General features: G+C 39.8%; 1 protein-coding gene across 3 annotated transcripts in view; it reads right to left on the bottom strand.

The window, feature by feature from the left end:
- cnih3 (cornichon family AMPA receptor auxiliary protein 3) overlaps positions 1-17607 on the bottom strand; it is a 94730-nt gene that overhangs the window by 55058 nt on the left and 22065 nt on the right. For all 3 annotated transcript variants that reach the window (XM_074684754.1, XM_074684752.1, XM_074684753.1), the window contains exons 2-3: positions 11811-11879; positions 1293-1340 (exon numbers count right to left, since the gene is read on the bottom strand). In XM_074684754.1, coding sequence (XP_074540855.1) covers positions 1293-1340; positions 11811-11879 — 117 coding nt within the window. The remainder of the gene's footprint in view (positions 1-1292; positions 1341-11810; positions 11880-17607) is intronic.

Raw genomic sequence — 17607 nt, 5'->3', positions numbered from 1 at the left:
CTACCACCCAACAAAAAAAGAAAATGAAGCATTAATCTGTTGTGGGGAAGCCGTTAATTTCAATTACCAGATGAGGAATTCAAGAAAAATAGTAAAGGGGTCTGTAACGCGAGAATAGCGTATCACCCTGGCCTTAATGTGTGCACATGGATGCATATGCTGTCTATAGCTTCGCACACACATCACTTCTTACAAAGAACTTATTACATTATGTGGCAAAGTTTATTACATTTAGTTCAAGAATTTTATCACAAAATGCAGCAAATTATCATGAAATGCTGCATTTTTACAAGATGAAGTGAAAAGATATTACATTATTATAATGGACCCCGAGCTCACATTTGAATCACACATCAACCATCTTTGCAAGACCTCATTCTACCACCTCCTCAACATCGCCAAACTCCGCCTCATCCTATCCCTCCTAGATGCTGAAAAACTTGTCCATGCCTTTATCTCTTCCAAACTCAACTACTGTAATGCACTTCTCATCGGGATCCCTAGCAAAATCCTAGCAGCTTGGATCCTGATGTGAGTGCGGGAACATGATCATATCACCCCCATTCATCAGTCACTCCACTGGCTCCCCGTCTCCACCAGGATTGAGTATAAGGTTTCCCTCATTACACACCAGTGCAGCCATGGACATGCCCCTTCCTACCTCAGAGAACTTATCCATCCTTAGATCACAACACACTCCCTCCGTTCCACCCACTCAAACCTCCTTATACACCACAGACCAGGTTGAGGACTATGAGTGATGGGGCCCTGACACCTTAAGAGCCACAAACTGTACTAACTGTTTTATAAAGGGGCTAAAAACATTTCATTTTAGGAAAGCTTTGAGCCAACTATGATGCTTTTAGATTTGCCTGTTCTAAGCTGTTTTTAATTTGTTTTTAATTTTTCTTTTCTTTCCAACTGTCTTATTGCCTCCTTTTATCTTTTTATCTTTTCTAATTTCTTATTCTCTGTTTTTATAAAGTTGTAGCACTTTGAGATCCTTATATGAAAAGGGCTTTATAGATAAAATGTATTATTATTTATTATTATTTTAATTACTACATATTATCGTGTTATTACTTAATGTGACGTTACAGGGCGTGATCACAAAAGAAACATTAAATCTGTCACAAATTTTTGAATTTAATCCAAAATTGAAAGATGATCTCTACCATTTTATTTTCTGAATATCTGGAATATTAATACTCAAAGACTTAACAGGCATACCAGTCAGTTATTGTGTTTTTACTCAATGGAAATCCAAGCAAGATTAGCCTCTCTTTGCTTACCTTCCTCAGCAGGTTGCAGATCCTCTCTATGTTTCGCAGTCTCTCCCTCTGAAAGGAGAAGGAAAGGGAAAAAAAAAATTATAACTTTCTGTTTAAGGATCCTAATGTCTAATAAAGATGAGAAGTTTATATCAGAGAGTACAATGTGTTGAAACAGGGTTGAACAGAATACAAGTGCTGGTTGAGACTCTCTGAAGCCCTGAATGCAGCAGCGTCTTGACTCTCCTCGGCACATCACCCATCAGCTCCACAGACATTATGTAAGTGCAATGATGTGACATTTGTATGTTCAAGTGTTTCTGCATGTGTAATAAGCTGTAAAGGTGCTTAAATCAGCGTTTTCCACAATGCTGACTTTAACAGCCATCATTACACCACAGCTTCCATCACCACCATTAAATATTAAGTTATTCCTATAGCGACGCAATCTGGACATGACTGGCAGCCCTGCATGTTCCACAGGGAGCGATGCATAATTTGGCTGCTCATGAATCATACATTGATCTGAGCGTCCTGCTGTTTGTGCCTGTGAAAGTCAACTTTCCTCTGCTTCGTGTGGCAGGCTGCGAGCGCAGACGATGGGAGTGATACGAGTATAACATAATCGCAAGGACGTAGACCATCAAAGCTGTGTGGAAATACACAAACCAGACAAAAAGCAGAAAAAAAGAGGTTAAAAATATGCTTTAGTAATCTGGGTAATAACTTTGTTTGCTGTAAACAGTTTGAGCTTTGTTTAGCAGCTCACAGCTAATCCTTATTCACCTTTGCATACAGTATGACTATGAGCAGCAGCTGTACAAGACAACAACCTGAGCCTCTGTAAAAATAAGGCAGTACATGAACAAAGTAAAACCAGGAATAGATATAGTTTATAACAAGAAGTGCAAAAGGGTTTATGATTCAGTAAACAGGACTTTACAGCTGAAATCACAGGGTTTGAGACAAAGTACAAGCTAATGAAGGAAAGTTATGGAAGTAAAATCATTGCAGTCCGTCTCTTTGTCTCTCTGTCCATCTCCCGCTTCTCTCATCACCTGATCAGCAGTATTGACTATAACGGTAACACCTGGAAACTTCATTATCCAATCATCCTGCTGCCTCTGCTTTTCAATCTCTGCTTCATTAGTTTGCCATTGTAGACCCTTTTACTGTTTGTAAACAGTAACAGCTGTGCATGTATTTTAGCAACTGAGGAGGTTCACCACCAAAACATGCAATTTCAAATTTTAAATAACACTACTTTGATGGATAGTAGGCACTACTAGGTACAATACCATAACCATGGCTGCATTGTTTACATGTGAAATCAGCAGTTAGCGTCCTTTAGCATGTCAATGCTAACTGGTGCAAGGCCTGATGTTTCCCCACAAGGTGTGAAGGAGGTGAGGATGACGTGCTGGTTCTCAGGTGTGAGCTAAGAAGTGATGACATCGACCTGTCCTTCCATCCATCGTTATTGGGAACGTAAGATCTATCTCCAATTTCCCCTCAGGGATAAATAAAGTATTTTCTATTCTTGTAGAGGACTCCTGACTTTGTGTGAAATGACTGAGTTGATGGAAGACATCAGCAAGTTGATATATATTCAGAGGACGGATGATTTTAGAGAAGAAATCCAGGTGTGCACTAGAGAGGGGTTTACACGCACAGGTCACCCGATGTTTTTGACGGTGTTATCCGTGGACATAATCATAATTAGGACTGATATATGAGTGATAACAAAGGAGCCATAAAACAACGTCCAGACAGAAAACTGCACCACTTGTGTTAGAATAATTATGATTATTTACTTAAGGATTTATAATTCATTCATTCGATCACTCATCTTCTATAATCCTGGAGCCTATTCCAGCTGTCTTACAGTGAGAGGTGGGGTACACCCTGGACTGGTCGCCAGTCAATGGCAGGGCTGACACAGAGACAGACATCCTTTCATGCACCTGTGCGCCAGCATGAACCACCTCAGGTGCCCATGAGGCATGTTCCAAAAATCAGCACTGGTCACTGTTGTTTCCTCCCATCATCGTTGTGTAAATCATTATTAATAATTGTGGAATAATTAACATTGACATGTGAGCAGTCTCTTCACATTATTTTCACTACTACTATTGTTATTAAAAAGCAATCCAAGCAATTTTGTTCAAGAAGTTTGTATCAGGCGAGTAGGCTTTTATACCACTCGTTTCCTTTGAGTTAGCCCTCAGTCTCAAAAAGTTTGGCGACGATATACTGTAGTTTTACTGTAAACATGAAATCTGTTTCTGTCAATCAAACTTTCCTTTCATTTACCCTACATACTGATTCCTCGTGTTGTATGTGTTCATAACCTCAGCTTCAAATCAACTTTTACATTAACTACACAAAGTAAAAACTGGTTGTATGATTTCATCGGTTAATATTATTTATTTACAGTCAAACATATTTCATGTCTCCCAGCCACAGATAGTATTTCTGAGTGAAGTGTGACCCTTTTCAAAGGTGACTGTCAGCTGACAATTGCTGACAGGTTCAGCTGAAGGTCTCCAGTCAGCACAGTCACTCTTCACTGTAAAACACCAGTTCCTCTGTAATGGCTCTGATTCTGTCAGGACTTGATAGAAGTTGACTCTACAGTAAAGTATCTTTACTGACAACTGACCACAGAACAACCAAACATTTTTATGCTGCTTACAATTTAAATTTAGTGTTTAAAGAATGCTAAGTATAGTTCACACATACTGAGGTCTCACTCCTTAACGTCTTTATCAGGTTTGAAGTGGGACTGGGTTGGACCCTCTTAAACCTTCAGAACTGTCTTAACAAAAAACTACGCTCATGTTCAAAGTCTGTTAAATCATTTTTCTTTTTCATTCTGATGCTCAGTTTGAACTCCAGCAGCTCATCTTCACCATGTCTATATGACTACATGCACTGAGTTGCTGCCATGTGATTGGCTGATTACATATTTGTGTTAACGAGTAGTTGAACAGGTGAACCTAATAAAGTGCCCCCTGAGTGCATATCAAGATAATCCAAGTGAAGTGTTTTCTACTGTATTTGTAAATTTGTTTGACTAGAAACTGTGCTTGTTATCTTAAAACTGAAGTTTGGTATTTGTGATCAGTCCTGCTGGATGGTTTATTTTTGTCTTGTTTCTGTGCTGATGCAGACAGACAGGAAGGAGTCACAGCAATACTGTATTTGAAAGCCTGGCTTCACAAAGAAGCTGCAGAGCAACACAATCTTGATTTACTGTTTGTGTTTGTTGTTGTTGTGTGTGGAATTAAAGATTATTCACTTCCCAATGAGTCACCAAGCCTTTTTTTGGCAGCCTTTAACTCTGCAAGCACCACTCAGTTTTTTTTTTTTTTCATCCCAGCAAGGATGCTTATGTGTCTCTGTCTGTATTCAACACTTTGATGTCAGTGAACAAGTCACTTTGAAGAAAAAGAAAAAGAAGAGTGCAACATTTAGTGAGGTAGGTGTGTCTCCAGTGAGTGGATATGTATCAGATGATTTTATAGAAGTGATGTGGTCATTGCATGTTCTCGACCTCAGAGATGGGCTGTGTCCCAATTCAGGGGCTGCAGCCTACGAAGGCTGAATTTAAAGACTGATTACTTCAGGCTGTCCCGTTTCAAAGGCTCCTTTAAATGCTACCGATGAATCTGACCCTCTTTTTGGGTGCCACGAAGTAAACGGCAAAGATGATGGACATGACCGAACTCCAGAAGGAGTCCTCTTTTATCTTGATGTAAAGGATTTCTGGCAACAACTACACGATTGTATTTCTGAAATATCAAAGAATATTTAACTTACTTGGTATTTTTTTTTACAGGGAAATCAAAAATGACATTAAATCATTCCAGCAGTTTTTATTTTATACTTTTTTTTTTTATCTACCATCCCCCCAGCACTCAAATGTTGAAAATGTACGTTAGTGGTAGTTATATACTCTATCAATAAAGAAAATAATAATAAAAAATAATTAATAATAATAATAATAATAATAATAATAATAATAATAATAATAATAATAATAATAATAATAATAATAATAATAATAACAATAATGACACAGAGTAAAAAAAAAAAAAAGTAAAAAACATCCTGTTTTGAATGTGAGGTTTTGGTTTTCATGTGTTTGAAAGTAATGTTAGCCTGACAGGTGAGGGTGGTGTCGTGTGACATAGAGGGTGACAAACAGGAAATGCTTCGTAGACTAGACCAGTGTTTCTCAATCCTTGGCTGTTTCCCAAAGCCCAGGTACCTTGCCTTGCCTTGCCTTGGAAGGCAGTGCCTCCGAAGCCACTTCCTTCCAATCCAAGGCAAGTGTCCTGCCTCTGCTCAAAACGGGAACAGCCTACAAAGGCATATTTTGAGAGGAACTCAGACAGCTTCAAATATTGTCATAACTTGCCACTTTTCTACACTTTCTGCTTTTTTATTGTCAGATCATTGACACTCTGCAGGTGCAGCTTCTCAGTAATGATAGTTACGTGAGTGACACACAAAAGAGTTAAGCGGTGGACATGGTATAAGTTGTTATTTTCAGAGGTGTATTTTGTTACTTACATTTAATTTGGAATTTACCACGCGCCTCCACTGGTGCGTCTTTTCCTTCCATTTTTTTTCCTTTTTTGTAGATTCACGCGTTGCATGTTGGGTATTTATAGCCATGGCAAGGCAGCGAAGGATACACCTGTGTATCCTTGGTCAATTAGCCACATGCTAACCAAATGGAGGACATATGCCTCCGGAGGACATGAACATTGGAACAGCACTTGGGCAGCGACTAATGATGTGGATGCCTGTCCACGCCCACCCCACGCCCACATCAGACCAAGGCAAGGCAAGGTACCTTGGCTTTGGGAAACAGCCCTGGTCCTGGGGACCCCCTGCCCTGCATGTTTTGGATGTTACCCCACTCCAGCACACCTGGTTCAAATGAATTGCTCGTTATCAGGCTCGAGCAGAGCTTGATGAGAAGCTGATCATTTGAATCAGGTGCGTTGGAGTCGGGAACATAAAAAAGGCTACAGCCCAGGGAGGCTGCAGCCCCTGAATTGAGACACAGCCTAGGTCACGAAAAATCAGAAAGAACAAAATAAAAAGTGACATTTGGAAAGTGGAAAAACGTAATGCTTTTCTGTCTTTGACACTAACAAAAGTTTAAATTCCAATTTAACAATTTTGAAGGTGTGGTGCTAGTCCGTCCTCCAAACTCTGAGGGTCTGTGTTGTGCATCATTTCTTCAAGTATGCATGGATGAAAATGCAAACATGCATATTTGATTACTATTTTAAGAAGCGCACACTGCTACAGAGGTTTCTCCTTATTAATGTTTCATTGATGCCTGCTCTGAATAATGAAACCAGGGGTTCCTGGGAAGGATGCTGCAAACAAGTCTTAGGTAACAGCTGAACAACAATAAAAATATGGGAGACTGTTGTTGATTTGTATTACTGTTCATCTCTCTGTATTGAGACACGCCAATTAATGCCACACTCTTCACTGCCCTGTCCTCCAGGATTCTTGCAGGATTTTACCTCATTTCAAAAGCAAGACGGCAAAAAGCACAGGGCAAAAAATCTGCACTCCCTTTTAACTTTTCATTATTGTATGTTTCCAAGTACAAGCAAGACCTCTTCAGATTCAGAAAGTTTGACTTTGAAGTGCGATGTTCGCCAGCTGCACAACAGGCAAAAAAGGGAATTCATGATTGCAAGGGGGAAGAGCAGAAAAATTTAGTCAGTACAGGATTTCGTATTGACAGCTTTGGATGAAATATTCCTTGCACGCATGCAGAAGTCTTTCATGTTCTCTGAAAATATAGAAGTGCAACCCTCCCTGTGTCCTCCATACGACCTCATCCCCTGCACACGTATACACACAGCTATATATACTTAGATACTCACACACACCATGAAAGGCTTGCACTGATTGCCAATTATCTCCACCCTTAATTTCTATTTCTGGTTCAGACCATGCACCTCAACACGGACCAGACTAATTCATTCATGCATGACACCATCTCCACTTAGTTTCATCTTTTTCAGGGTTTAGAAGAGGACATGCAAATATATTCCACTCAAAGCAGTGCTGTGTGTGTGTTTATTAGCGTGCATGTACACACACATACGCAACTGTCTACTCATTAGCAAGCAATTAGGTTGATGCCTCTTTGAAATGTTCCTCAACGAGAATTGGCTTGACAGGCAAGAGTTTTTGGGGAGTATAAACAAGAGTAGAGAAAAGAGAGTGTGTTGGAAAAGGGAAGTTTGGAGATGGATGGTGGGGGGTTAGACCTTTATTCTAACAGGCAGACCAATTAGGGAACTCTCCCTCACAGGAAGTGTGCTGTGTAAGCATAACTAGACACTAAACCCTAAAAGATGATGTGAAAGAAGATGCTTAAAAAGTCTCAGCTCAAGAGAGGCAAACTGTATTAAAATGCAGAGAAATGATCCCTTCCTTCAGTCCCGGTAAACCTTGATCCAGAGTGTGGGAGACAGCAGGCGTGGAGGGAGATGGAGTGATACGAGGGGAGAGGAGAGGAGTGTGTGGGGTACATTTAAGCAGAGCGAAGAGGCTGCAGAAGCTGTTGTCACTTGTGTGTCCTTGGTGGGAAAGTGATGAACATCATTCAGCTCTGCTAATGAAAACGCTGCTAACATTCACATTCATAAAACACAGGGATGAAAAAACAGCCTCAGATGACTCTCCTTCCTGCATCCCCTGCCTCAGTTATTTCAGACCTGGATATATCTGTGCCTTTATTTCTCTTTAATATTTAACATGTGCTCTAACATATTTCTATGTCATTAAAGTCACCTTTTGTGACTGTGTAAGGGAGTTAATATATGAAGCAGAAGTGTACATTAAAATAGTGCACATGATAAAATTTGCACACATGACAAAGTCAAAGAAAGAAGAAGAAGAAGAAGAAGGAAATGCATAAAACTGTCGTCCAACTAGAGTCAATTTGAGATCGGCTCCATCAGTCATCCTGTCGGGTACAGTGTCAAAATTAAGGAGAGACCTGATGTTCAGCGTTTTGAAGCATACTGGCTTTTTTTAAATCTAATGGCTGATAGATCAAAAAAAGAAGTCAATTTAGGGAGCAAGCAATTTTAGGCTGCGGTCGCTCCCGAAGCCGTAATGAGCATCCCAGTCCCAATTTTTCCAAGTTTTCATTTAACGTTCCAATATGCACTGCTGAGCCTGGGAGCTGTTAAATAAACATTTGCTCAAAGAAATTTGAATAAAGTTAAGTGTTGGAGTTGGTATTATTCAAAATATTGATGCCAATGTTTTCACTTCTACTGCAAACAATTATTTTCTCCAAATATTAGTTATCGGCCACCTTGACTGCTTATAATCGGTTTCAGTAACGGTATCATCGCCACTAAAAAAAATAAAAAGTAAAAAATTAAAAAAAAAAAAAAAAATACCAGTCCATCTCTACAACAAAATAAAAGCATTTTTTACAGCATGGTAGACAAAATAATAAAAAATAATAAAATAAAATAATAATAATAAAACAATAAAATAAAAATAAATAAAATACAACTTTTGTCATTCCTATATCCATGAGAATTGGATGTGAAAAAATTCACTCCTGTACAGTTACGTTTAGGTCAAGAAAATTTCAAAACTGAACCATTTTACCAACTCTCAACAAAACTTTTCAAAAATCCATTACACTGTTATAGGGAAAAGTTGATAAACAGTTAAGTTTCAAGCTAAATATCTGAGCTTTCCTCTCCAAAACTCTCAGGCTTCTTAATTCCATTAATGTGTTTCTCATGATCTACAACTGTTTCTGCCTGAACATACGAACATGAGGACTGTTTAAAGTTATTTCACTGAAATTTGTCCTGAAGTTTGGACACAAGCTAAGAAAGGTAAAAAATAAGTCTCCAACAGATCATGAAAGACAGTTTACACCAAGGGGCAACATCCAGTTAGTAAGAATGAAGTCTATGCGGAAGTGCTAAATGTTGCTGTTCAACGAGAATCCGCTTGAGGCTGGCTTCAGAAGGACTGGAAGTCACGTACACACCCAGCCATAAAAACTGACTTTTACAGCATAAAAAAACAAATTTACAGCCTGGTTCAAAAAACCGGCTTGGGTCTAAAATGCTGATTTCACTATCAACACACACTATACAGTGAGTACATTTTTTTTCTAACTTTGCAGTTAAGAAGTTTTTAGGATTGTCTGATTTTCCAATCAGAGGCAGAGCTCAGGTCACCTGACTGCCGGGCACCCTGTAGCTACTCTAATTGAAACTTACAGCCAGTGTCACAAAGAATGTGGCTGCCACGGATTGGCTTCATTTCAAGTGTCATAGACAGACTGGTGACGTTGCGGAGGCTACGTCCATGTTTTATACAGTCTATGGTTTACACTGAGTTTCTAGGTTGTCAGTCAGAGAAACAAAGATTTGGTTGCCTACAGAATAAGAGAGATTTAAAAACTACCCAAATATATGTTACCACTGCGTGATTTTCAACTTAAAGGCCACAGGAACAATCAGTCTATGCTGGACTTGATTTGTTGCACTGCACATGGAGTTGTTGGCACTAAAAAGGAGAAAAGCACAAGTTGCAAAGCCTTTGCTGATCGAAGCCGTTTCTGAAAACCTAAAACAGCTTCAAGCACTGAATCACTGGACTACTCTGCCATCAGACATTGACCATGTTTCAGCTTAAAAAAACGAGCCTGTTCATTAATGACTTTTAACTGGATGCATCCTTCTAAAAACAGTTTGTATCACAGTTTAAGAATATCATTAAAGACTTATCTGATGAGGATATTTTGACACAAAATGACCCATGCAGGGCCATTTTCAGGGGTAAATTTGGTACCCCAGAACTCAAATCTGACCCTAGTTCCTGGGGTTGAAAAGTGCTTTCAGTCTCAATTAGAATAAGCTGCATCTTTGTTTTTTCCATCAATGAAGCAGTTCAGTTCTGATATTGGGATCTTCATTCGGACAGGGATCTCAAAAGCGGTTTCACTTAAAGGTAGAGCCTGCTTAACATAACACAATGTAACCCTTTGTAATTTAAAGTATATTTTGACATTTTAATTTGTTGAAAACCACTGTTGTTTTTTGTCGGACTATGATAAGTCATAGAAATTACCTATCAAAAAAGTAGAAGATCTGCAGTGTTTGCATTTTAAAGGTTGTGATTTCATCCTGAAATCTGCAGTCACAGCACATCGCATAAGAATCGTTAAGCGAGGGGGAAGAATGGGTTCAGGTTTCAAGAGCATGAGAAAAAAGAAGAATAAAGAAATGAGATGGAGCCCTGTGCACAATCCTCTTGAGGGACATTTGATGCATTCTGCATAGCATAATGATTTGCAAAATGGAGAACACAAAGAAGTGGAGCAAATACTCTGTTTAACTTCCCAAAAAATCCTTATCATCTGTCTCTCTGTCTCTGACCGACCTCCTCTGTTCAGTTTCCATTGTCTTTGACATTCTGTCCATCATTGTTTTACATGTAAGTGATATAGTGTGAAAGTCTATAGCTCTTAAGTCAAAGTCACCTCCACACTAACTCTTCATGCTGTACTGTACTGCCATGCATTATTAAGAACCAACTGTGTAAGTAAAAGCACAAAAGACCCAAGGGAGAGAGATTTAGAGGGCTGGAAACCGTCCTAAAACAACTTCAGCGGAGGCCGTTTCCCTGTGCTGACTGGCGCTAATGTACGGTTTCTCCACAACTACTCCGAGCTGCCGCTGTGCCAAATTTGAGGATCAGTGAAGCACAACACATTTTCCTTTTTTATTTTTTATTTTTTTCTTTTACTATGAAATCACTAAAAGATGAGAAGATGAAATGATTTTGGTAAGTGATGGAAGAGAGGAAAACAGTCCCAGAGTCTCAGTCTTTGGAACTTTTGCTTTCTCTTACTAAATACTATGAAAATAATTTTTGATACCAAGTGTTGTTCTGTCAGACCATATCCCTGCTTTCCTTTGGAGCATTTAAAACAAACCTTACATATCTCCACTAGTTTCTGACACATTTTAAGTTTGTGTGTCCAACAGGAAGTGAGCTATGTGAAGTCTTGACAGCATTTGCTGCAGCAAGAGGATCTGAGTTTCAGGACAAGGACTATCTTTTACTTGTTTTTCGGTTATATGTGCGACTCACCGCTTGTGTTTATGGAGATCTGGAATAAAGATTTATTTTGTCAGGATGATTCATTTATTCTTTATGATCTGGGATGAGGCTGTATACCAGGAGTCTACAGCTGAGAAAAGGAGTGAGGACAACAAAACCAGTGTCTTTGCTGCTCTTTGAATTCAACTCAGTGAAAAGAAAAAGACAGAGTGAGGAAATACTGAGATCCACAAGAGAAGTGATGTGTTGTGTTACGTGTTTGGCCTTGAACAAATTGATATATGAGCAAACTATTTCCATCCTCAGGAAAACGAAAAGACAAAATTTCAAGAAACACACAGAAAATATTTGGGATCAATGATTAACAGAGTGAAAATGGAAACCTACTGCATGGAGTGGGTTGCCCTGATCGATTGGCACCTTGAAGTCGGCCTGGAGCTCGTCAAACGCTGTTATCTGTCAAACAGAGGAGAAGAAAAAAAGACGTATGTGATCAGGAAAACAACTTTTTGAAAGGACATCACCATTTCCAACAGCGAGTGTGTTGGAGCTCAGAAAGACCGGTGTTGGACAGTGACGATGTTTCCGCTAGTTTAACTGAAATCCTGGATACATCGTTGTTTCCAGAGCTGAACAGCTTTTTAAAAGCTCAGCTCTTTTGATCTAGCAGGAGCATCACACGTCACATTTTTGTCCAACAAAGTTCAAGATTATCAGAAAACTGATAAAGTATTGAATCAGAAACCATTGTTTTTAGGATCAGATGTTAAGGACTGCTCAGCTCCAAGACAGATTCACAGAGTGTTATAAAAGTCTTCGTACCTACCGGTCAACCATCTTCCAATGCTATTACTTGTGAGATGTAGCATTTTCATATTTTATTGCTGCCCTGCTGAAAGGCAAAGTAGCCTCTAAAACTTGCTACTCCCTGATGCTTTATAGTACAGGGGTAGGCAACCTTTTCCATGACTCGTGCCACTTCAAAATACACTCATGCCCAAAGTGCCAAGACTTCTTTAATAAAATCATTGACAGTTGATAAGAAAGTCTCCTTGAATGGTTTTCCATGCTCAGCTACGCAGTGAGAAATGCTATAACCTCCCCCTGTTGCCCATGTTTTAACAGGAGGGAAAGTTTTGAATGTGTTACTCTGTTCAGCATACTTTGCTAACACTGGTTTCGTGTTTGGTCTCAAAAAGACTCTGCACACCTAATGTCCTACGCACCACACTTTCACAGCAAAGGGTGCATATCACTCAATCTTCTGCCATCTCTGAAAATAGAGCCATACTCCCTTGTCCAGTTATGTGGAAAAAAATGACTGGAGCTTGGTTTGTTTGCCTTGATAACGCAGCTAAAATGGATGCGATTTTGAGCTAACAGACTGTCAACCCAAGAATTTTGTGGTGACACACTTGCAAGACACATTCGGGCATTCCGGACTTGTAACGTATTTGTTGAATTATGTAAGAACATTTATAGTGTGCTCAATTTCTTTTTAGGTGTTAAATAGAATACAACAGAAAAGTGGCAGCTATGGCACCTGTGCCCTAGGTTGCCTAGCCCTGCTCTAGTATTTTCATACATGAGCACCCAGTTTGATCGTGACTTTCAGAAGAAACTAATCACAAAGATCGAGGGGGCACTTTTTTTTTTCTATATATATATATATATATATTTTTTTTTTTTTTGGGGGGGGGGGGGGGGGGGGGGGGGCTTAGTAGAGGTATATATCATTATTTTTGCTTTAATAGAGTTTAATTAAATCTGAATAAATACTATAAGACTAACATACACTGACCAGAAAATATAAACACAACACTTTTGTTTTTATTCCCATTTTTTTCACCTGAACCCAAAGAGTGTCCTTGTATTGAGGCTGGTCTAAGGCACTCCTGTGCAATAATCATGCTGTCCAATCAGCATCTTGATGTGTCACACCTGTGATGTGGATGGATTAACCTCGGCAAGGGGAAGTGCTCATTAACACATATTTAGTCGAATTTGTGAACATTATTTAGGAGAAAAATGTCTTTTGTGTTTATAGGAAAAGGCTGAGATCTTTGAATTCATTTCTGGAAAAATGGGACCAAAAACAAAAGAGTTATATTTTCGTTCAGTGTATTTGCAGAACTGCTGAATTGCACATTTAAAAAAATTGGTTGTACTTTTCTTTGAAGGTTGCTGGAAAGATAAAGGGTCGAAACGCCCATGCTGCTGAGGACCAGTGTCAGCCAGGTGATGTTACACAGACAGAAAACCTCATATGAATACTCAGAACCAGACTGAAGGCACTGTGGAGGAACAAAGACTTGGTGGCACATTAACTTTGCTGCACAAGATCTCCTTCAAGGGACAGCTCTATTGAAAAATACCAACTAAAATTTACGCAACTTGTAATTGTAGTGAGAGGTGTCTGGATAAAGTCAAGAAGCATGAGTGTGTGTTGATCCAGAGCTGTAGTTTTACAGTTGGATGCCAGAAAGTTGGAAGCAACATACAAATAGACAACAACACGGCAACAGACATATGCTCCATGAACTGAGGACATGGGTTGATAAACTCTTTATTGCTGATAAGAGAAAAGTAAGGAAACATGTTAAAGAAATCCTGTGTGTCAGCGGGGGGACTTTAACCGAGTGGGTCTGAAGTAGTTAAGGAAATATCTGGCCTGGGAAGATGGGACAGAGACAGGAGCAAAGGTCAAAGTCCCTCCCCTCTTGTGGTGTCAGGAAAATTAGAGTCTTGATTGTTAGACGTCATGTGAACACCCCCTGTAGTTAGAAGCTTGACAGACTTCATGTCATATCAAACAGATAAATGGCAGACAGAAGTAACTGTTGGATTGGAGTGAGAGAAAACTTTCTTTAAAATCTATGGAAAACTTTTGCTCAGTAAGTTTGAAATATTTTAACCATGTATTTAATGCTAAGAAAAACGGCCCTCTGACCCCCCCCCACACACACACCTCACATCAGGAAAGAGGCAAGAGGCAAAAAGTTAATGAAATGAGACAGCCATGCCAAAGGGCCATCGTTTCAAAGCAACATCAATTAAGTATCAGGAGTGACACAGCTACATTATGTGTCCCCTGTTATGATGGAGCCTATCAACAACCAGACAGGTAAAGATAACAGTGATCAGGACAACTTTCTCTAATTTCTTGATCACAGGCGAGAGTATTAAAGAAAGGCCACGGTTGATGTGGTGAAGACAACCACCAGCAGCTCTTACTGGCATATTTATTAACTGTAGTGACATATGAATGCATACCTGTCAACACTCTTGTTCTCTGCAGGAGTCTCCCGTTTTTTTTTTAACCCTTTCTTCTTGAACTGAATGATGGGAATATTACTGCTAAGATGAGTTATTTTGTACTTGAGAATTACAAGGCTCGGTGAATGCATCACCTTTGAGCTGCAGTTCAGCAGCTGTCTGTGATGTGTTTTCTGAGAAAGTTGCGGGACGCACTTGTAAAAGAATTAATTAGAGAGCCAAGTGTTACTTTTTAGTCGTGGTTACGGCCAACAGTAACTGGTATGAAGTGGTCAAAAGAACCGTTAACATCAAAATCTGGATTATGTCTCAAAGTCTCTTTTGCAAATGCTACAATACTGATTAAAGGCTCATTCATAAATACTGTGTAGGAAACTATTTAGTAGTATTAGAGTAGTATTAACTATTTCTGTTTGTGAATTTCTGTAAAAAATTCTGGTCAAACATACTTGTGACATCATTGCAGACTTGTCAAATCAAAACCCACCTGCCCCTCAGTTATCCAGATGATAACTGGTCAGTTTTCTGCAGTCTTGGGTGTTGCATAAACATCAGCAAACTCTGCTTCAGATCAATACAAATGTTCTCTATTACGGGGTGATATAGGGAAAAGATGTCAGGATATTTTTTTTCCATAGCAGGATCAGGATCTGATTTTGTCAGGATTGATTTTCAGGATGTTTCTGACCTGAATTATATACGATACATTCATTTCAGCTGTAGGGATGGCTACCTTTCACATTTGAAATGATACAGTACCAACTCCATGTACCTGGTAACCAGTACCAGTGCTCAACGGTACCAATTTTTGGTAGTTTTTTGTGTTTATGTGGTAATAAAATAACAATTTGTTTAATAATAAAATATTTATTTTTTCAATTTATTTATTCTTCAATATATAACCTTGCAATGCTGTGCTCATGTCCAGTATGAAAAATCTCCTACATTTCCACTCCCTCACAGTCACAAGGATGAATTTAGCTACTTAAACATGGTACCTTTTGATTTTACATGAATCGGTCCCGGTACTTTTGGCAGAATTTGGTCAGTACCTTTAAAAGTACCTAATTCCCATCCCTAACCTAACACGCCAAACAAACAGTTTCATTTACCCGGCACGGAAATATTTCACTAGTCCTTCCGGGTAGCATCTCTGTGGATTTGTTTTTAGAGGTGGGACCTTCAAAAATATCAGCAGCTTGTGATTGGACGACCGTTCTGATTGACAGACTCACCACAGACCAATCCACATCAAGCCACAGTATGACGTAGCTTATGTGCGTTGCAACTGAGAAACAACAGATGAACAACTACATGAACCCGAGAAACAGCTGTGATAATGGCGTTAGACGACTGCTGCTGTTTTTGTAAAGTTAACTTAAGAATAAGTATGAAAGTCTGCTGACGTCACGTCTTCTCGTCACTTCCACTGCTCCCGCCTCTCTTCCCTGATTGGGCTGGTCAGAATTTAGCCGAGTGAAATCATTGGTCAATGAAGCCTGGCAAGATGGATCTGCAGGATTTCAGAAACTGAATCAGGCAGGTCCATCTGCTCTGCAAGGTTAACCCAAATGCAAATGTACACAGGATTAAGAACATGATTCATTTCAGTGCCATAAATAATACATTATAAGATGAGAGCCAGGGGTCGTGTGAAAATGGACCTTGATTGTCCCCAAATCTTGACACGTCTTGTGTAAGACATTACAGTTCAGTTCCTCAGGAAAGTCTGCTGATACACAGGCTCACAGAGAGGGCACAGTGTGGTATTAAACTGTCTACACCAGAGCCATGAGTGTGAGTGTGAGTGTGAGTGTGAGTGATTGCATTGGACCACAGAGGGCAATAAAGAGAGCTGGGAGTGAGATAGGGTGGAGAAAGGAACAACCTGTGACACATCTGCTTAGCAATCCCACTGCTCTGTCATTAACTCGGCTGAAGTTTTCCCTTAAGATCATCCTTGATTTTTAAACCGTTTCATTTGCCTTGTGATCACTGGCACATCCTGTCTCAGTTAAAAAAAAAAAGAACAAATCTGGTTCAAGATACAAAAATTGCATGTAAGAGACTTCGGTATCCTTCCAGCTGCTGCACCGTGGACAGCTTGAAGTGACGACAAACCCAGGTGAACATGCCAAATAGATCAACTGGTGTTACGCTTGTTGCAATGGAGGCAATTTGACGACAAAGACAGATGTCACTGCTTGATTCATCAGGCCTCTGGAGGTAAGTGTGCGAGGATGAGGGAGTGAAGGAGTCATTGCAGGAAGCCATACGAGTGTGTCAGCGTATCGGCCTTTGAGCTAGTCTCCAGTGTATGTGCATCGCGGGAAAAACTGTGCGATAGCAGAGAACAATGTGTGTGTGTGTGAGAGAGAGAGAGAGAGGATAAAAGGACTGGTGTTTATCTACATTACAGCGGTAACGATGCATTGTTTGCTTTTTGATGGAGAAACAGTGGAATCAGTGACATGTGGGTTTGTACATGTGAATGTGTGTGTTTGCCCAGAATGGGGAATTAAGATCAGAGAGACGGCAGAGGTTTGCACCATCCCTGATTATTTCCCAGGGCTCGCCCCCGCACTGACAGGCAGCTCTTTACATGTTATTTCCCAGTGGATCCCAGCAGTGATCCTGGCTCATTGCCTTGCTCTGTTACTGTGTTAACCTCCTCCAGGCTATTTCTCATGGGCGACAGAAACACACACGCACGGACACACCAACACACCCACACTTGTGCACTCACAGTCTTCATGGATGCATAAATCCTGGCGTATAGAGAAGCACAGTGTGTATTAATGCTGCAGACATCCCTCGTATACATCCCTGTGTTCACCACAGGAGAAAAAGATGAGATTGGATTCCAGAGTGGATGAAAGGCTGACAGGATCACTTGATATGCTACACT

The sequence above is a fragment of the Halichoeres trimaculatus genome, unplaced genomic scaffold, assembly GCF_033239565.1.
Source record: "Halichoeres trimaculatus isolate MK-OKI-2021-1 unplaced genomic scaffold, fHalTri1.1 fHalTri1_scaffold_13, whole genome shotgun sequence".
Lineage (NCBI taxonomy): Eukaryota > Metazoa > Chordata > Actinopteri > Labriformes > Labridae > Halichoeres > Halichoeres trimaculatus.
The sequence above is the reverse complement of the archived record's forward strand: the minus strand, read 5'-3'. Positions and strand labels throughout refer to the sequence as shown.